The sequence below is a fragment of the Muscardinus avellanarius genome (assembly GCF_963383645.1).
Source record: "Muscardinus avellanarius genome assembly, chromosome: X".
In the NCBI taxonomy this organism is placed as follows: domain Eukaryota; kingdom Metazoa; phylum Chordata; class Mammalia; order Rodentia; family Gliridae; genus Muscardinus; species Muscardinus avellanarius.
In genome coordinates, this window is record NC_137792.1 from 75,884,885 (window position 1) to 75,907,047 (window position 22,163).

General features: G+C 41.8%; 1 protein-coding gene across 1 annotated transcript in view; it reads right to left on the reverse strand.

Annotated features, from left to right (window-relative positions):
• Window positions 1–8,249, reverse strand: part of ARHGAP36 (Rho GTPase activating protein 36) — a gene marked incomplete at both ends in the record, with an annotated part of 30,416 nt that extends 22,167 nt beyond the window's left edge. The window contains one exon of the mRNA XM_080719396.1: window positions 8,192–8,249. Coding sequence (XP_080575522.1) covers window positions 8,192–8,249 — 58 coding nt within the window. The remainder of the gene's footprint in view (window positions 1–8,191) is intronic.
• Between the last annotated feature and the right edge of the window lie 13,914 nt (window positions 8,250–22,163).

Genomic DNA, 22,163 nt, shown 5'->3' on the forward strand with positions numbered 1-22,163 from the left:
TTTCTACTCATGGGATAGTGGGATTGGGGAAAGAGGGGGAAGGAGGTAAGGGGTCAGAATGGGGTAATGGAATGATTTTGAAGTGCTCCATTTTTACAGTATCCCCACCAGAAGTTGTTATGCGGTTAAATTTTAAATTTCACCTTAGCAAAAAGTAGCAGAGTCCCCCCTCCTAAAAGATTACTGAATGGGCTCCATTTTCTATTATTCATGATGAGGAGGCACCATGCCTATTTAGTGAGGCTTGTGCTGCTCAAATGCCTTCTAAGCAGTCTCATCTGAGAAAATCAAATTAAAAGAATACATTGCATTTTGGGGAACATGTTTATAGGGGCATGGTTGTCAGCACAGTCACAGCAAAAGCATCTCTGGCGTTGCTGGCTCCTAACTCAACCCCACAGGGAACCCTCCTAGACTGCTGCAAAGAGGTCAGGGGGTGGAGAGGGACAGTTCAACAGTGGTGAGTCACTTTGCCACTTTTCAGGGGGAAAGTGAGAAGCGCAGTTTAAATTGCCACTGTTATTATTGTGCCCTTTCAATTGGCACAAATGAGCCTTGCGTGTAGATGAAAAGCAGTTGGAACATCCATAAAACTTCTCCCCAGCTGGACCTGGGTCAGCACCTCATCCTGGGTGGGGAGGAAAAGCATTGCTTAAAGCATTATGTAGCCAGAAAGTCTCCTTTTGGGGGAGGAAAGAAGGCTAGAGAGGTTAGTGTAAGTTGTGCAGAGCACAGACTACCTGAAATGGCTGGTTGCATCACCCTTAATTCTGTGTAAGGAGTTCATGAAAACTGGAATCTTCTCTCTCAGCATCTGGTCTCAGGCACTCAGCACTACCCAGGACATTCCCACACCTCCTCACTCTCCTGAGAATACACCAGCTATACTTCCATGCGCCTGCAGCTGCTCAGGTGAAGCCTCTTTTTTCTTCAAAGCTTTTCTCCCTGTCTCTTACTCCCAACACACACACACACACACACACACACACACACACACACACACACAGCATTGGACTACCTGTCTAAATCCTGGTAAATCCCACTCTAGCTCAATGCTTCTGGCCTGTGAAACAGGGACAAACATTGGAGAAGCCAAATGTTCCAGGCTATAGCTCCTAAGATATACAGTAGTCCTGGGCCAGGATATTAATATAATGTAAGACAATTTTCACCCCAACCCCTCCTCCAGACCCATATAAATTGTGGAATAGAGTCTGGCACTGTGGTGCACACTAGTAATCCTAGTACTTGGGAAGCTGAGACAGGAGGATGACAGGTTCAAGGCCAGTACACAGTAACCACATGTGACCCTGTTTCAAAATAAGAAATAAAAAAGGCTGGGGGTGTAGCTTAGAGGTTCAATTCCCAATACCACAAAACTAAAAATAGATGATGGAATAGAAGGAGCAACCAGAACCAGTGTCAATATTGCTGCCACCATAGGATGGACACACACACACACACACACACACACACACACACACACTTTCCTAGGAGCTTTAAATCTTTAAATCGCCGCCTTCTTTGAAGTTGAGGAAATGTGTTCCTATAATGTGATGATTATATAGGGAGTTGCAAAGGTGGAAAGTGCCTTAATAACTCCCTATTACTGCAATATGAACAGAGATTTGCTTGTTTGCATCTTACATACTAGAATCTATAGAGCCAGGACACCAAAATGTGAATTTTATTGAAAGGGATTTTGTTTTCCCTTTAAGAGTAAAGCTCCATAAAAATCAAAGGTTTTGTCTTTTTCTTGATAAGAGGATTGAAAAATACCATAGGATTTGGAGTGAGACAGCTTTGAGATGTTATACCAGCTCCACTGCTTACTTGCTGTGTAATCTTGAAAAGATTTCTTCACCTTTCTGAGTGTCAGTTTTCTCAACTGTAAAATGGAGATGTTTAATGCCTATCTAGAAATGGCTGAGATTACTAAAAATGTTAAACCATAGAAAGTGTCAGCCAAGCCGGGCATGGTGGTGCACGCTTGTAATCCCAGCATTTGGGAGGCTGAAACCGCCTCGAGGATGACGGTTTGCGGACAGCCTCAGCTACTTAGTGAGGCTCTCTGCAACTCAGTGAGACCCTGTTTCAAAATAAAGTAATAAAAAAATAGGGCAGGGGGGTGTAGCTTGGAGGTCAAATGCCCCTGGGTTCCATCCCCAGACCCGCAAAAAAAAAAAAAAAAAAAGTGTCAGCTAAATGTCTAACACACATAGTAAATGTTCATGAAAAGGTTAGTTAATCCCCTTCCCATCTTCCCTGTTCTCATTTACCCCAGAGTATCTTAATCAGAGTCATCAACAAGTGGAACTGAATAAGCTAGCAATTTTCCTCATTACTGGTTTGTCTGACACTCTTGAAATAGTCTCTCTTCTTTTAGGATGATGTTTTGATCAGCCTAATGCAGCCCCGGAAGAACTAGACCTTAAGTCCAATTCTCACTCTGCAGTTTCTCTTGATAGTGTTAATGAGACCACAGTTTCGGATGTAATATTCTACACAGGAAAGTCAGAAACTTTCTGCTCAATGCCCTGACCTTCTCTCACCCCAAGTACAGACCCAGTCCCAATCCTGCCTCCTAAAGATGTGCCATTATGTTCAAGAAAATGAGAGTGACTAATTTTTGCCAAATTTCCCCTATAAATTTTATGTTTTGTTTTCTCCCCTGGCTTCTGCCCTTAAAATCACAAAGGCTTCACAAGGCAACCCAGCTTCTGGCAGTCATGGAGGCTGGGAGGTAGATGAGATAATATAGGGAGAGATGATAATTCTGAGATACACTATACAACATCTAAAGTGTATCTTGGATGAGTTCTCATTTATTTGTTCCCAGCTAAAGGAAAATCAAATCTACCCTTTGTCACTATCCATGTGAGAGAAGCCCCCAGCCTTTGTCCCTTGCTCCCTGATGCTGTTGCTTCCCTCTAGAGACAAAAGTAGTTCATTACAAGCCAAAGCCTCATTTGAGCTGGCCACAGCAGGAAAGGTCAAGTAGTTGAGTGTGGGGAGGGCGGGGTGGATATAATCCCAGCGAGGGATGCATAGACTACAGAGTAGAAAAGTACAGAGACTCAATAAAGGAAAGGCTCTGAGCGCTCATCCTTCAGATTTTCCCAGTTTCTGAAGGATGCTTCTAATTTCTCCCCTTCAGTCCTCCCTCCTACTCATCCTGCATGCTGCTCCCTTCCCAGCTTACCCTCAGCTCCACTCTGCAAGATAATAGGTTGTTGAGTTCTGAGGATTTCGAAATTTAGAAAAACTTAGGCTCCTATCTTTGTCTGTTTCTGAGAATGTCCAAGAGCCTTACTTTGAACCGACAACAGGAGGGACAGGGATGAAGGGTTAGCTTTATAGCACAGAGAATAGCTACACCAGGAGTTCAGGCTAACCTCTAACTGCTTAATAGGGCTCCTTAATAAGCAGGGACCTACCGGCTGCTGGGTATTGGGTTCCCATCTCAAGGAAGCCTCATGGTTTCTCAAGAGGTGTGTCTGAGATTTCACAGTAGCTGCCAAGGCTCATCAAACATGCCATCTACCTACTTCTGATGATACATGTGAGAACAAATGATACTGCCAAAGGGAAACAGAAATCATTTCCTGGTGACTCATAGCCCCAGCTATGAGGACACAGGTGGTGTTTGTGGTGCATTTTCCACTTGAAATATGCACTTTTCCACAGAAAGAAATCTGTAAGCTATCAAATAGGTCAAAGATCAGAATTTGGACCCCAACCACCTGTGTTGACTACCTAGTAAATTTCTGCTGTATGTCAGCATAGTGCTAGGAGATTTGCAAATGTTATCTATTTTAATCTCACTAATTTTGAAGTCAAACAAAAAGGAATTGTATTCCTTACTAACAGCCACTATGTGAAGGTAAGTTACAGAACTTCTCTTTTTCTTTAAAATAGAGATAATATGATCTTAGAACATTGTTACTATGATAAAACGAAATAGTTTATGTAAAGCAACTGGTATTTGGAAATAGTAAATATTTGATGAAAAAATTAAACCTATTTTTATACCTAAACCATCGAAGGCATTTAATATAATGACATCAACAACAATGCTAAAATAACTATTATTACTATTTATAACCCAGCAATGTAGACATCATTATATCATTTCAAGAGAGGGTAAGTAACATGCTCACAACAACATTATAAGAGTAGGCCTGTGATTCCAACTAGCTGTGCCTCTTCCAGAATTAGGGGACACTGATCATTGGTCTGATGTAGCCAATACATTAAAATTAAAACACAAAGAAAAAATGCCTTAAATTATATATAGTAAAATACTACATCATTGTATAGATTGGTTGCATATCATAGATCTTCGACTAGCTTTTTAAAAACACTGATAAATCTTAAGACTAATTTAAGAACAAACTTTATACATATTTGAGAAAACAGCAAAATAACTATTATCTCACTACCACATTAGAATTTCTAACTTTATCTTATCGCTGAAGTTTCTTCTAGTCTTTCAAAAGTGCCTGTTAGACATAGTTTGAATCAGAGTATTTTGCAGTTTATTAAGTATTCTTCATAGCCTCAATTTGGATGGTTGTATACTATTTGACAAGTGGATATATCATAGAGTTTATTTAACCATACCACTATTGTTGGATATTTAGGTTGTCTTAGTAGGTAAGTGTGAAAACAAAGGAATGATGTTGCTTTCACCACTGCAATAATCACCCTTAGGGACCTAGTGTCCATTTCTATCAATGCTCAATGTGCTTTCTGTCATTTGATATTTAAGCTTGATGAATGTCAGCTCTATTGCTGGAGCCTGAGGTAAATTTACAAAAGGATTATTTTCTGAGAGTTTTCATCACACATATTCTGCATTTCATCCTCGTGATGGGAAAAGTGTGGTCTAACCTGGCAACCTAAGCTCTAGAGCATCATAATTTTTTCCTATGGAGAAATGTCTTCAGGCGCAAACAAGTAATTTACCAAGGAACTCTGAGAAGGCCCACCATTGGTGAATGGGGGTCCCTGTCTAATCCCCAACTAGGGATTGGGGTATCTCATTGACAATCTTGCCCTAGCTCTGGAAAATGATCCTGTTGCAGCTCATCCAGGCCTGGCCTTGGCCAATCGATTGGGTACTGTCTCCAAGAAAAGATCAAATTTGTATGTAAAGTGGGCCCCAGGGTCCCTTCAGCCTTAGAGTTTTGGCTGCTTTACAGAAGTTCAATTGTTTGGGACCAAATTCAGTGCCAAGAGTGTACTAGGAAGAGAATTTCAAGTGGGTCAATCATGCTCTCCCTTTCCCTGGGAAAGAAGGTCTTTTGGGGCCCCCATTCCTCCCAGACCTCAATGAAGTTTTACCCATTGCCATTGTCACCCTCAAAAGATTGCTCTGACATACCAACCTCATCCTAGACAAGGGTAATGGGAATGGAAGATAATTTAGAATACTTCTCCCATTCTTCTCAATTGACAACCAGTTACCCCCAGGGGAGGATTTCTAAAAAGCATTTGAAGAGAGGCACCAAGGACAATTATAGCCCTACAGAATATCAATAGTTACCCACAAAGTTATCTTTCATGCCACACAGTATTTTTTGGGGGGTACATTGAAGTGGGTTCTTACTTGGTCAAACATTATATCCAAAGATCAATTGTTTCAAAGTGTTGTGTTACATAAGCGAGAACCTACATGTAAAAGACTAAACACTGCATTTTAGCAGTATTTTACATATATTAAGTGCTACTGTGTAAGTAATAAAGCTTGCATAGGCAGTGCTATCTGTGAAATTATGTAAGGGGAAAGGCCTCTTCAGACTTAAAGTGCAGCAGCAGCAACAAATATAAGGTCCTATGTTTGTGTTCAAATGCTAACTCTATACAGAATGGAGACTCCAAAAATAACTCGGGTTTATTTTATTTTAAAAAGTATCTTTACTTGAAAGTAATCCAATATTAAATAAAATATTTGTGTAAACTCTGTGGCATATGCATAATATAATTTGTGAATGGTACATACATGTGTATGTGAGTATATTTTGTTGTATGTGAAAACTAAATGATGCATGTGATATGTACATATGTGCTCATGGCTTTGTGTGTGGGCCTGAATGAGTGTGGGGTGTGTATGTACGGATATATTAATGGCTAGGCTATATATGTGGGTCCCTTGGGTGTGGTGTGGACTTCCAAAAGAGGGTAAGTCAGCCATCCAGTACTATATTTGTAGAGGCACAGATGGAAATCCTCCTTGACCAGGTCATTGGGCATTTATAACTTGGAGCATGTTCAAAGAAAAGCAGCTAGATATGGTTAGGGGCCTTGTAGCCATGTCACATTTTAAACCGAAGAAGGGACTGGGAAGATTTGGATTGGGTAAGAGATGAGCAGAGGATGAGAACATGGAGAGGGCTGGCAGCACTCCCTTGGAAGGGTGATTATAAAGACCCGTGCCAAGGCCAGAAGGTAAAAGCTCTCCAGACACAGATTGGGGCTCAGTTTAAGGAAAAGCCTTCAAGTTCTAAGAGACATTGCTGTCTTTAGACTGTAGCATGCTTCCTTATGTGAAACTGACTCCCTGTCATGGGGTTATTCATAAAGGAGCCTTCATGTCCTTAATGTCTTTGGAGTTACACACAGCAACCTTGTAGGCCAGGCAAGGGTGGAATGGTTGAGTGTATAAACCCTGAAATGGCATATTATAAAACTCCTTTATTTCTTAAATCAGGATCACATAAACTTTAAAAATACACAAAAGAGAAGTCAAAGCCAGGCATGGTGGTGCATCCCTGTAATTTCAGCTATTCAGGAGACTGAGGAAGGAGGATTGCAAGTTTGAGGCCAACCTGAGTAACTTAGTAAGATTCTATCCCATCTTTTTAAGAGGGCTTGGAATGTAACTTAGTGGTAGGGCACCCCCAGCTTTGATCCGAGTACCACAGAAACAGTACACGAGAAAAAAACATCAAACTCTCTATGCACATGTATGGAGATCTCTTTCCTTTTCAGAGAGCCTATGGCCTGCCAGAAATGGTTTTTGACCTGGCCAAGCATGCTGTGGTCTCTTAGCAAAAGCTCAGACTCTTCGGTCAGTTCTCAGCAGAGTACTGGGGTTGGCAAGAAAGAAAATAGGGTTCCTGCTGAATTAAGTTACTGAGTCTCCTCCCCTCCCCTGCCTGTGAGGGGGCAGAGGAAAGAGAAGTCAACCCTAGGTTTGATCTATGGCTGGTGACCAATGACGCACTCTCACTAATATAGATTTTGGAGGTGGAGACTATGGAAAAACAGGTGGCTGTGGGGGCAGGTGGTGCCCTGAAGGATGGGGCCTGTCAAGGGGAAATGAAGGACAATGTGTGTCGGGGGGGGGGGGTCCTAGATAATGTTAAAAAGAAAATATTCATCTCCTGAAACTTTAAAGAGAAAAAATACTCTTTCCAAAATTGACTTTATAGAAGCAGTTTCAAGAAAGGGGTGAAATGTGACCCATACACACTCATGCTATGATCTTTGCATATTTATATTCTCAATTTCCCAGGGATGGGAGAATTAAGTAATGATCTTAAGTACCCAAGGAAAGACAGACAAAACCTCCCAAACCTGTGCTACTGGGCAGTTTGGGACAGTGAGCAGTTAGCAGAACCTAAGCTGTCCCAGATTTGCTGCCAACTCTGTGGGTGACCTTGGGCAGGGCTTTCAAATCTCTGGGCTTCAATGTCATCCTTAAATGGTGAGGGAGGTTGAATTTGAAGACTCTAAGGGGCCCATGCTACTATTCTGTAGTAGAGATTAGGAATAGGGCATAAGCTTCGAGGCAAAAGGAACCCCCATCTCCTTATTCAGGGACCTTGGGCCCTGGAACATTTATTCTTGGACCTTTAGAGCCCGTGGTTGCAAGATAGCCCTCCTGCACCTCTGGCCCCAAGGTTCTGGCTGTCCCCGCCAGAAGTTGAGCCAGAAACTCTGCCCCCGCACTCGCCCAGGGTCCTGCAGAACCATTAGCGCGATTGCTCTTGGTTCCCGGCAATGCAGCAATGCTGGTGATTTATGCGGGCCCTCGACGGGGCAGTCCCCCGGGCCAGGAACAATTAGCTAAAAGCTAGTGGGAAGGGAGGCAGGGGGTAGGGAGCCAAGCCCCAGGGCAGGGTGCTCAGCGGAGGCTGCAGCCACCCGCTGCCCCCAGACCCCCAATTCGGTGGGCCCCACTTACCACGCCGGGGGCGGGGCTCAAAGGCCGACGCGAAAAGGCAGTCCAGTATCCACGCCATGACCCGCGCCTAGTGCCCGGCAGCTTCTCAGCTAACCTCCAGCGGTTCCCCGCACTGCCCGCTCTAAGTAGACCCCGGTGACCACGCCCTGGGCCGCACACAGCACCCAGATCGGAGTGTCTTGGTCACCGGACACCTCGAGCCTGTCACGAAGGGGCAGGGCCTCAGGGGAGCCCCCCCTTCCGCGGGAGGGGAAGGCTGCTGGTCCCAGAGCCCCTTCCCCCACACCGAGGGAGGCCAAGACACCACTCCAGTCCTGAGAAGCTCTCACTCAGAGGATGGGACCTTGCTCCTTCCCCAAGGAGTCCAGAATCTGAGGGGAGACACCAGATTGGCCCCGGTGAGCCCCAAATCTCAGAGGGAGGCGAGTTCCCTGCCCTTCCCCCCAGGGACCCTTATTTAAGCGCACAGAAGCAAACCAAAAGATACAATATGAGGGCAAAGTGGTGCACCTGTCCCTGGGATCCTCGGATTTGAGGATGATTCCAGTCCTGGGAACCCTCCTCCGCCCTCTTTAGCAGAGATGTCATCTCAGCCCTCAAGATATCAGTGGAAGCAGCACTTGCCTCAGGAGCCCTGAATCTAAGGGGAGGTGCCATCTCACACCTTGGGAACCTTGCCACCCCACCCCCAACCTCATTTTAGTACCTGCATCACCTCAGCCATGGTAGCTCCAAGTCCAGTTTTAAGGTACTGCTCCTTTCTAGAGGACCAAGAATGTGAGGAGGAGAAATTATTTTTGCCAGGGGAGGAGCCCCGAATCTCAGTCATTTTATCTCCAGTGCTCTGAAAGTATCTCAGGGAAGGCAGAATGCACTTCTTTCTTTGTTTTGAGGTAGCTGATCCCCCTCTGAGTTAGAAAAACCGCAGTGTAAAGTACGCAGAACTGCAGGGTGCTTCCAGTTGCTGTCGGTTTACAGATTCTCGGGCCTATTCCCTGCTTGGAGCACTGGCATAGAAGGGGCACTAACATTTATTTTTAGAAAGAATTTGATATTCGATATTTGATATTTCAATGGGGGGTGGTACTGTGTTGGATTTCCTTAGAGTTTTTTCAGGGCTTCGTATTTTAAATTTTAATTTCACATAGGGGCGCACACTGCAGTGATTTCAGTGTCCAGGACTCTGATGGTTGTATAACAACCCTGCCCCCAAATCTTGGGGTAGAAGTAGCCACCAGAGATGGACTGTGAGCAGGAGGGGCTTCTAAAGAAGATTTCCCTTTTCTCTTCAAGCCCTGGAGGCCAATTTAATTTGTCCCCCAATTCTCAAATTGGCAGTTCTACAGACGACTCTGTGCTTTGTTTTTCTCTACTGGGAAAATGGAACTCTGTCAATCAAAATGCTAGTAAGGAGGTAGAAATGAATATGGAAAAATCTTCTTCCAACAGCTCGATTTCAGACCCAAGGAGTGGAACTGCAATCACAGTTCCTTTGGGGAGAATAGTTATTACATTTGCTTTGCTAACCACTGATATTAGCATTAACGTGAAAAGCGGGGTGCATAAAATGGAAAAATTGCCTGTACTTTGCCATGCAAGTCTTAGCAAAGTAGAGCTAGAGCCAGAGTTTAAAGGGCTTCCACTAATTTTCCTTCCTTTCTGGAAACATGGTACCCTTCTGCCTTGGCATCAATTTCTAAATCATTTTCTGTTTTCGCTGTTTTCTAAAAGCAATTAAAGAGCATAAACATTCACCAGACAAGCTTTTACCAGTTTCTACTGTACAAATACCCAGTCATCCAAGCCAAACAAGCCTTACATCTAGAAATGTCTAGCTTCAGAATCTGGATATTGAAATCTCAGCCTAAGCTCTCCCCAAGAGCTTATCCAACACTAGTTTTTGTAATAGCCTCAATGGATTCCGTCTTTTTCCAAGTGAAGGAGCTCAACTTGGCAATCTCATGCCACAAAGGCTAGAATTGCCGCATCCAATGAGTTTCCTTACTTCCAGAGTAACTCTATCTGAAAGATATTCTTCTTTGTTGCCTTTGTTCTCAAAAGATGTGATGTAATAAGAGAACAAATCAAAGGATGCTCACATACCTAGATTAGAAGCCAGCACCTAGTTACTTCATTTTAAGTTAAAATACTCTTATCTTCTTAACTAAAAGTTTGTTCTTAATTTTATCATTTCAGGAATGATATAAATTTTAAACTAAAAGCAAAGAAAAAGAATGTACTACTTAAAAATAGGAGAAAACATTTGATAGTAAACATCTATAATTTCCCCTTCCCATAGATAATCTAAGTAAACTTCCTGGTATGTACCTACTGTGGCCTCTTCTCTCTTCTTTTCTTATTGTAATATACCCATCTACACATTTAGTTGAATAATGCCATCATATATAGCTCTTTAATCTGTTTTGTTCAGTTATGAACTTATAAATGTATTTCCATAAAAATAATATAGGGTTTGTTTTGTTGTTAAATATCTTGTGAACATCATTATTTTAATCAAGTAATCAGGTAATTGCAAAGAAGAAAGAAAAAAATGACACCACATTAATAACCAGTATTTATGTTAAGTGAACATAATTATAAATATTTTCTTATCTCTGACTCTGTTTATATAACCCAAACCTCTTTTAAATGGTTGCAAGCAATATTCCACTATATAATTCAGGTAACCTAACCAAATCTTCCTTCATGGATAATTAGTTTTATCCCAGTTTTTATTACTATGCACTAATATGTCTCTTTATATTTCATTGTGCATTTGTCTAATAAATTCCTTAGGCTAAAATTTAAAAAAAGAAGCCAATTATGCTATTTACTAGCTATGTAATATTAAAAAAGTTATATAATCTCTCAAAGGCTGTTTCTTCATATGGAAAATGAGGATATTAATAGTTGTGGACAATCTTTGGACAGGTTTCAGCATCTACTCTTTTGTAAAAAGTAGATGGCTAGAATTCTAAAAAAAAATAAAAGCAAGCACTGTGTGTTGCTATAATCCTACCAAATCAAATCTTCTGTTGAGGTAGGAGAATCACAAGTTTAAAGCCAGCCTGGGCAATTTAGCAAGACGTTGTCTCAAAATAGAAAATAAAGATGGATGCACCAAGTTCTGTGTTCATGAGGCTATAATGTATTAAATAGAAAACCAAAATGCCTGGGGACGTAGTGCAATGACAGAGCACTGCTGGGTTCAATCCCCACTACTGCCAAAAAAGAAAAATAATCCCAGCCAGGGATGGTAACCCCATTACACCTGTAATCCTAGTACTTGTAAGGCGAAAACAGGAGGATTGCAGATTCAAAGCTAGTCTCAAAAACTTAGCAAAGTCCTTCAACATCTTATTGAGACTCTTTCAAAATAAAAAAGATAGGCCTGGGGGTCTCCTCAGAGGTAAAATGCTCCTAGGTTCAACCTCCAGTACTCTCTCTCCCCCACCAAAAAAAGAAAAAAGTAAATCCTAAAAATATTGCCTCAGGAACGCTGAGGCCCTTCATAACTTAGTGAGACCTGGTTTCAAAATAAAAAATAAAATAAGGCTGAGGGTATAGTTTGGAGGTAGAATGCCCTGGGTCAGTCCCAACCCCCCTCCCCCACACACAAAGCAACCAAATTAACAGTTCTCTAACCTATTTTGCCACTATGTTACTTAGTATTAAGTCCCCTTTGAAAATCTTTATCAACTAAATGTCACACAGTAAGGGGATGCATTCATCAATCAGTCTATTAATTCATTCAACAAATATTTATTAAATGTGTCAGATATTGAGCTATGCAAATAATGTTGATTCACTGAATGAATTATTTTGCAGTTATTTAAAATATATAATTTGGAAGCTTATATGATAATCTGAAGTATACTTATAATGCTTTTAAATAAAAAAGTCAGGATACAAAATGTATGCACACTATAATACAGACAGTGCAAGTAAATAATATGACTATATATAGAAAAATGAAAAGCTAACTGGAGACACATCAGAATGCTAATCATGATTGTATTTAGGTAATATAATTAAAGGCAATTTTAACTGTTTTGCTATTTTCATATTTTTTAATTTTTCTTTAATAAACTTATTATTTTCTGGAGTTGGAAAATATTGCTTACAGAGAACAATCTCTAACTTTGTCTTTCTGACCAGAGGACTAGGGTAGATAGGGGAATGACTGGAGCCTGTAGGTTGGGATTATGCCAGTGGCACAGGACACTTGGTCCTGGATTTGGTGATGCAGAAAAAGCTGAGGAAGTTAGTCTGTGAGTGAAGGGTAGAACTCACTTTCTGTGCAGATAAGACCCCATAACCAACTACAGCAATTCCTTTCTAAGGATATAGGGGTCCCTAGCAACCCCTCATCAAAGCAGCCAGAAACCTACTAGGCTGGATCTGCAAACCCTCATCCCAAGGTGTGTACTGACAAGGGGCACATTAGGCATCTTCATCTTCACCCTCACAGTGCATAGTAGGAAGCTCGATGGCCAGCTATTTCTTAAGGATCTCTTACTCCAATAGCAGTTAAGAGCCAAGTACTCTGCTCCTAACTTCAGTTCTCATTTACTGTAAGGTCTTCAATTACAATGATGAAATCAATCTGGGGCTTATTGATCTTGAGGATGAAGGTTTCAGACCTTCCATTTCTTTTTCTCTCTTTTTTTCTTCATTTTTTGGCAAGGGTTAAGGGTATTGAGGTTGAACTCAGTACATCCTACCTTCGAGCTATACCCTGAAGCCTTGTTATTCTGAAATAGAATATCCAATTTGCTGAGGTCCTTGTTAAGTTGCTGAAGCTGGCCTAGAATCTGCAATCCACCTGTTTCAGCCTTCCAAGTACTTGGATTACAGACATGAGCCATTGCACCTGGCTTCTTTTGATTTTCTTGAAGCCCAGGAGTGCTTGGCACCTGAGCAAACAATTGCTAGAAATTCTAAGATTCAAACGCCCTTAAACCTTGTCATGGATCAGTGTTTCCTAAAGTATGGCTCATTGAACTAGATGTTTTAGGATCACTTGGGAGGTGCCATAACAGTGTATATTCCCTGCCCCACTCCAGTCCTACTGAATAAGAATCTCTTGGCATGTGTACCAGAAAACCACATTTTCAACGGGCTCCCTATCAGGGCTCCTATGCTTAGTAAAGTTAAAGAAACTCTAATATAGAGGACAGAAAACATTTCCTGCAAACCCTCTACCTCCAGCTTTTTCCATTGCACTTCAACCACAAGAAATATTGGGGCAGCCTTCTGGGAAAATTGATTAATTTACCCCTATTATACTTGCTTTGGGTAAGTGAGTAAATACATAGCAAAGGAAATTGACCAAACTTTGAAGCCTAGCTCCTGATAGTGTTTAGGTGTGGTCTAAATGAACATACTCCATACAGACCATCCATGTGGATTTTCTTTTCTTTCTTTTTTTTTTTTTTGCGGTATTGGGGATGGAACCCAGAGGCCTTCTACCTCTGAGATACACCCCCAGCTCTATTTTTTTATTCTTTATTTTGAAACACAGTCTCACTGATTTGAAAGGGCCTCACGAAGTAGTATCTGAGGCTGTCCTCGAACTGCGTTCCTCCTGTCTTAGCCTCCCAAATGCTGGAATTACAAGTGTGTGCCACCACACCTGGTTGGATTTTCTAAGAATCCTTGCATACATGTCTGCATGGCTTTTCCAAGTAGAGTTATTTTCACACCCTACATTTTGGGTTCTTTGTATCGCACAAAAGGCAGTTGAAACACAATAGAAAGAGCAGATTATTTCAAGTTAGACTATCAGGAGTAAGCTTGAACTTGCTAGCTGACAGCCAGGGTGAATGTGAGCAAGTCTGCTTCCTAACCTGAGTCTCTGTGAAGTGGGGATCTCAGTCTCCCTGCCCTTCCCTCTACAGGTTTGTCATGAAGGTTTGTGCATTTACAGGAATGAGATAAGAGCGTTTTCTACTCCAGTTTCCATGGAGGAAATTGGCAGCTTAGCAACCCTGCCTACCAACACCTCTTTTCCCTTTCTCTCCATCCCTTTCTCTCTCTCTCTCTCTCTCTCTCTCTCTCTCTCTCTCTCTCTCCTCTCCTCTCCTCTCCTCTTCTCTTCTATCTCTGTCTCTCTCTCCCTCCCTCCCTCCCTCTTCCCCCATACTGGGGACTGAACCAAGGGACATTCTAATTCTACTTCTGAGCTACACCCAAAGATCTTTTTTTTTTTTTGGAAACATGGTTTTACTTAGTTGCTGAGATTGGCCTCAAATCTGTGATCCTCCTATTTCAGCCTTTCAAATCCTGAGATTACAGGGTGTACCACTACTCTCAGCCTCCAATACCTCCTTTTGAGAAGTCCTATCTGGTGTGCACAGGGACCATATGTACCCACTAAAGAGGACTCCAAACCCTAAGATCGCTAGACTATGCTTCCCTGGATTCATCTGGAAGAGATTAACCTGAATTCATGGTGAACCTGCCAGTGACATCATGGGGGTTTTCTGTAAGACCGCTTTCAACCTCAGAAGGGATTTATTTTCCTCCTTTCTCATAAGGATTTGTAAAAAGAAAAATGAAGTTCATTTTTGGCTACTTAACAGCACACCTGACATAAAATGCATTCATGGCACTCTTTATTTTCTTCTGTAGCTATATTATTTCCAAGCATTTTTATATCACCAAAGCTTGACAAAGTCCTCACACAGTCTTCATGAGGTAGAAATTGAGAGATATATTCCCATTTTTAAGTTAGAAAAGTGAGGCAAAGTAGGTGACTAGTCCAAAGCCACCCAAGGGAGAAGAGATAAGCTGAGACCAGCCTCTAGATCTTTCACTACTCCCCTACCCATTTTTTGCCAGTACTCTTCTCTAGATCCCAGGAGCTGTCTGTCAGTGTGCTGACACCACTCAGGAAAATGCAAATTTCATTCTGACATTACAAAGACAGAGCTACGATTACACTCCAGTCCCCAAGGAGGCAGAGAAATTGTTTTTAGTTGACAATTGCATCTCCCCCACACGTACCCCTTTGGTTGAATGAAAAGATAAAATCAAGTTAAAATAGAAAATGCTCACTTAATTTTGTAAAGCTTTTTATTTTTTGAGCTAGGGGATAGGCAGGAAGAGAGATTTCCCAATGCTACAAGCCTCAGCAGGTGGAATGGAGAGAATAGCAGGCACTAAGGGACATAGAAAAATATTAGAAAGTATAAAAAGCAGGGAGGTGATCTATTTTACTTTTGTGCCATGATCAATAAGAGAAAAATGGAGTTACCTGAAAAAAGAACTAGAGAGAACTTTAGTGTGTGTTCACACTGTTGAAAAAATGCAAGAAATGCATGCCACCATGATTTTCATTCTAGATGAAAATTCTGTGGCTTCTAGTAATAAGTGTTTGGAGGATAAGCAAGGGACCACCACATCCAGTTGTTACCAGAGAACTCCAGGATTGGGACTAGAGAAGCATTTCTTCTGAACTTTGCTAGCTCAGCAGGTCAGCAATGAAAATCAGTTGTCCTTATATGTGTAATCATGGCAACTCACAAAGTGCTTTCATAAATATTTTTGCATCTCAACCTCACACAACTTTAGATAGAACAGAGATTAGCATATCCTCATTTTATAGATGAAGAAACTTAAGTATGAGGAAAAAATGACTTGTCCAAGATCACCACCTTTGTTATACCTGATCTGAACCACTGTGTCTCTTTCTATTGTGCTTAACTCTCTCACAGTACACATATTCAGACTGAAATCTGGTATTTAGAACTAGTATGCCTCTTGACCCCACTTAGACTTTACATACCTTTAGTTTCAGAGACTGGAAACTTGCTGAGAATTCCAAATCCCTTAGCCTGAGAATCTTTCCAACTAAGGACATCCTTATTCTAAGGATAAGTATTCTAAAGTATTTAGGAGTAAAGAGTCAGAGTTACAACAACATAATTTTAAATGAGGAGGAAGATAAGGAGAGAGAGAGTGTGTGTGAGAGAAAGAACATAGATACAGCAAAGTGTTAATAAGGGTACGTATAAGCATACTTTTAATATTGAAATTTATTTTATTTTAATATATGTGTAAAACAAAAAATTGTTCATGTTTATAAAGTTTCAAGTAATATTTTGGCATATGCCTACATCATATAATGTTAAAATCACATTGGAGGGGGAAGGCACCAAATACTGTGTGAATATATGCCATTGTCAACATGATCTACATTATGATGTGAGACAATAGTGCATCAATAAACTAAAATTTTAAAACAATAAATAAAATCACATTGGATATTTCTACTCCTCAAACATTCATCATTTCTTTATGGTGAAAACATTCAAAACCTGCTTTTTGACCTTTTCAAAATATACAATGCCTTATCACTATCTATAGCTACTCTTCTAGGCTATAATACACCAGAAATTTTTGCTTTTACCTTGCTTTAACTTATTACCCATTGACCAACTTCTCCCCGGCATTTTCATCCCACTATACTCCCAAGCCCCTGGTAGTTCTACTTTCAACTTCCACAAAACTAATTTTTAATATTCTATACAACTATTTATTGTGCCATTCTTTCAAAATAAAAATGTATGAAAACACAAAGTTAGGAGAAATCTTGCACTAGGAAGCCCAATCCACCTGCCTAAAGTTAAAATCTGGGTGCCCTTCCCACAGGGCTCCACTTCAGGACTCCATTAGAGTGGTCGAGCCCCAGGTACAGAACTAGCTCAGCAGTAGGGGAAGGCTAGACCTCTGGAATCTTGGTACCATAGATGGAACTTGGGTGCTGAGAAATGGCTGTGTCCAGAGTGAGAGTTTAGAATGAAGAATTTGGTGGCAAAGCTGCTTAAATTGGAACCCCACAGAAGGATTTCCAAATTCTAATTAAAGTTGAAAATTTTCCAAAAATATCTTCTTTTTATTTTCAGGATTTGCTCATTAGATATTAAAGGGTCACTGGTGATAATCCAACCTCTTCATATAACAGGGGGAGCTAAGATCCAGAAAGAGAAAATGACTTACCCAATATCACCTAGAAAATTAGAAAGTGGCTGAAATGGGACTAGAAGCCAGGTGTCCAGCCTCCTAGTCCAAGGTTAGGTTCTATTACATCTCATTGCCATCCTGCCTTGAGTTGTGAGCTCTTGAAAGGTTATCTGCCCACCCCACGGCTTACTCTCTTCAGACCAGCATAGCACTTGGAGAATTTGCAGTCAGCCACAGTCCGTGCCATCTGGAGCAGAGCCAGGCGCCTGAAGATGGCACCTGTCACATCCCATTGGAATGAATGACCTCCCTCTGAAACTGAGACGGGCCGGGCAGAATCTGGGAGCGGCATCTTGAGAGCAGTCAGTCCTGGCCCATACATCCAGTGTTCTATGGGCATTAAAGCAGAGAAGGTCGTGAAAAATGTCCTGGGCGCCATTATCTAGGGAGCTTTCCACCTCTCTTAGACCCCAAGTGATTTATTGATTACTTTAGAGGCAGACACTCTGGTTCATTGTTTTAGCTGCCATTACCCATTGAGGGATATGGTGGGGCTGCTTCCCCTGGTCTGTCTGCTCACAGAATTGGTTCATGAGATAGCCTAGCCAGACTCTTGAGAGCTTTATGGGATTAATGGCATTTGACTGTAGATCATAAGAAATCACATCAGTATCTACGGGTCAGGGGTTGACGGAGCAAGAAGGAGGAGGGCAAGGGAGAGAAAAGGAGAAGCTATAAAAGAGGGACAGAAAAGAAAGGAGGTGGGAAGGGAGAGGAAACGTGCTGAAGGAATTATCTTGTAGACCAACCACTGACATTTCTGAGCCTGAGCTTCTCTCACTTTTAATCATCCTCTGCGTTAATTGCCATTTGTCAATGCGAATAAGTCTTTCTTCATTATAACTCAATCCTGGGATAACCCAAGCCTCAAACAGATATGCAGAGCTAGCTTCACAGACCTAGCTTTCCCTAGCTGGTGAGCCAGTTGGCCTCCTTTCCCTGCCTTCCTACATGCCAGGCACCATAGAGATTAGTATGTGAACACAAGTACTGGCCTAAAGTCAAAAGATGCTGAAGACTTACTATGCTCTGAGTTTTCTTGGGGCACCTGCCCAAGCCCCCAACCTTGAACTTTTGAGGTCAACACTCTTTCCTACTTTCAAGGTTCCAGTGATTATAACCACTCTGCTGTTCTACCCTCAGGATCCCAGGAGACTTGTCAAACTAGAAGCTGAGGGGCAAAGTAGGGAGGTACTATCAGAGATGAATCTGCTTAGGAGCAGGGGGAAGCAATGCTGAAGAAGAAGGACCATAGCTGGGGCCAGATCAAGTGTCAGAAAGGCCATTTGATGCATCCAGTAGGGCGTGTGTGTGTGTGTGTGTGTGTGTGTGTGTGTGTGTATGTGTGTATCTCATAGAGCTGAAGCACAGGCTATATTCAGAAAGTTCTTTCTCTTGCCCTCAGTGAAGAGAAATTTGGCCAGATAAAAGGGCTGTATTCCTCCAGTGCTTTATCAAGTAACAGGAAATCTCAAAGTCACTTAGTGACTTTGGACTCTATTCTCAAGGAGAACTACAAGGTGGAAATTTCAGTGAAAGGCAAGGAAATGGCTGTGTGACACTGATACATGGGCTGTAGGCCATTCCTGCTGGGCCAGGCTTTGGGGCCTTATATTCAAGGATTGTGGCTATAGCTTCCTCCCACCTCCATAGGAAAAGAAAGGGAAAGAGCCACCAATTTATCCTCCAGATCACATAATTTTCTGTCCTCATAGACTGTCTCTCAGATGTACTCAGTGATAGTAAGATACCCTGTAACTTTGGGCTCAGAAGAAGTGATAGTAGTATCTAAGACCAGGTTTAAGGGCCAAATGCAGGAGTTTTTAAAAACAAATGCTTTGGGTTTTTTTTATCCTTTTCTCCCACCCCAAAGGAAAAAGGGAGTCTTTCTACGGCTAGCCTTTGCCACTAATGTCCTGAAGCTCAGCCTGTCCTGCTTCTGCCTCAGCCAACAAGGGTCCTCTGATCTTGTACCAGTCACTGCCTTCTCACTGATTCCTTCCTTTTGCCTATGCAGTTCTCAGCCTTTATCAGAAGCATGTGTTCTCCCTGGCCTTCTATTCCCTGTTCTTAGGTTTGCGAAGCTTCTCTTAATGTATTGTCTTCTTTTTATTTGTTTATTGTAGTCATACATATTCATTGGGTACAAGATGGTAGAGGCATACATGCGCACATAATTCATTTAGTCCTTCCCCGATCCCCCCTCCATTCCATTGCCTTCCCCCACCCTCCTTCTAATGTTTGGTTTAGTGATTGATTTTGATATGAGTGTTTTGTCTTCGATATTTGCTCACTAAGTTTTTTCACTCTGTACCAGCCATCAAGGCCTTCACAGCTTCCTAGTTCTAAACACAGTAGCTCTTTGTCAATTCTCAGTCATCTTGGATACTTGGCAGGATTTGATGCCCCATGATCACTTTCTCCTTATTGACTAAAGGCCCCTCTTAGCCAAATCTCCCAGGTTTCATCTCTCAGAATGCTTCTGCCTATGCAAACATACTCTCTCACTTGCTTATTCATCTCTTTCCCTATGGGCTTCTTCCCCATAGCCCATAATGACATTGAAATGCTTCTATATGAAAACAATGCTCCCCTGCCTGATTCCCCTTCCACCCTCTCTTTAATCCCAAGTACCTTCAAAGAATAGACTAGATGTGCTCTCCCTACTTTCCCCCATACACCTTTCCGCTGTCCACAGTGAGATGGCTTCTGCCCTTCACACACACACACACACACACACACACACACACACACACACACACGTTTGACTCCTCTCAGTGCAGTTACCAATGTATTTTTGGAGACCTAATCCAAGGGGACACATCTCTGTCCTAATCTGATTTGCCTTCTCTGCAGAATCCCACATGGTTAATTCCTATTTACTGAAATTAGCTTTTCCCTTGACTCTGAAGACACTGCTATAGCCGTGTTCTTACTTCTGATTTCTCCTTCCAACTCTACATTCTTCTCTGGTACCCTAAATGGGAGCATCCCTCCAGGTCCTATCCTTAATACTGCATCCTTGAATGGAGGGACTCATCTACTCTAATGGGCCTTATCTCCTCTAGATCACTCACAGTGTCAAAAATAATGCCCTGCATATAGTAGACAATTAATGTTTACTTAATTGGCTAACACTTGTTAACTGCACACAGTGCCTGATGCATAACAAATGTTTCATAAAGACAGCTTATTGGGGTTTTGCAGTCAACCAGCATTTTCTGTATATTTACCTGACAGCATTCTCATCATAAGTCTGTGAAGTCAATTCTTTGGTATTCCCATTTTTATAGAAAAAAGCAGTGGAACAGAGCTGACACTTGCTTTTTACCTATTCTTTGCCAAGTGCTTTATACACATTTTAATTTAATATCTACAAAAGCCCTGTGAAGTAGGTGTTCTCAGCCACATTCTACAGATGGGAAAACTGAAGCTCAGAGAGGAGTCTGAGATCATAGTAGTATATAATTTACCTCCTCTGCTGTTTCATTGTTCTGTAAATCTGATCATTCTAAAATCTAGTGCGCAATACTGGGGAGGCATATAAAAGGTATTGTAGAGTGATATTATAATTATTGTTTACATATAAGGATTCGGGGTTTGCATTCCTATGAAATTTAATGTCAGACATATAAAGAGCTGAAAAGGAAAATAGAACCTTTCTATTTCCAAACAGTCTCTGCCATTCCACTTGCATATTATAATAGAAACTAATTATTGACTGCTTACCATATTCCAGGGATTATGCTTAGCATTTTATATGTATACATGTGTGCTTTCATTTAATTCTCAACATAACCCTATGAGGTAGGGGATATTATTATACTCCAGTGTATACATAAAGTAATTGCACCTCATGGGAGTTAAGTGATTTTTTCAAGGACCCCTGGTTAATTTGGGAAGTAATTGAAATTTTATCAGACAAATCTGACTCCAAAGTTAATGTTTTCTTGAGGATATGAGGCTGTCTTTCCAAAAAGTTAGGTAAACCAAGGTTTGGAGAGACTCCATGACATCGACTTCTGATGCTGTATTTTCCCACTTTGCTCCTGCTGCTTGTGCTGCTTTTTTGGAGGGACTGCTTTGTCATGTCAATAATCTTTATATGTCTGTGGTCTGTCTGCTCTACCACTCTCTCAGCTCTGCCAAACCTCTTAGATCCCACAGATGGTCCTCACTAAATACTTGCCAATTGATAAGCACAGGGCTCTCTTCAGTTGAGAGAATTATTAATAAACCATCAGGCTTTGACAAAGCCCTTCTCAGCTCACGACTTGAGCCCTCAGTGCTCAGGAGATGTATCAATTCCTCGCCATCCTGCAGCTTGAAGTCAGGAGCCCACATTCCCCGCCTCCGCACGGCATCCAGTCTCCAGGGAGCCTCAATAGCGTCAGAATCATTTCACTGAAGGCTGAATTATGTGTGTAACTCTGGGAGGGTGAGGTCTCAGGAAAGGGGGAGATGGCTTGGGGCTGAGATTCTGCATGCAGATCGACTCTGGGGATGTTTCTCACCATCTGAGATGATGTGTCAACCCCTAGCAGCCATATCGCATAGAATGAGCTCTAAAGACTAAGTGCTTCTGTTATTATTTGGAATATTAATAATCACTCTTATATTTGTACAGCGAACTTCCATTTACGCAGAAGGCTCCTGCACATGATTTCATTATTTTTAGTTTGCTGGCCTTCAGCAAAATCTTTTTGGCTTCAGTATTCCCCCAAGAAACAGTCCTCTGGCCAGCTCCCGAGGAAGAAAACCACCCCAGGGAAAGAGAGACATCTGAGACACTGACAAGGGGAAATTCCAGCAGGCTGAACCAATTTAAAGCCAGCAATTGATCCTGTTGAGCAATAAAATAGGGTTGCAGTCTGAACACAGATCCCCAGTCTCCTTCCTTCCCTTTGCCTGCGTCAGAGGCCAGATCCAGGGAGACCTTCCAGCC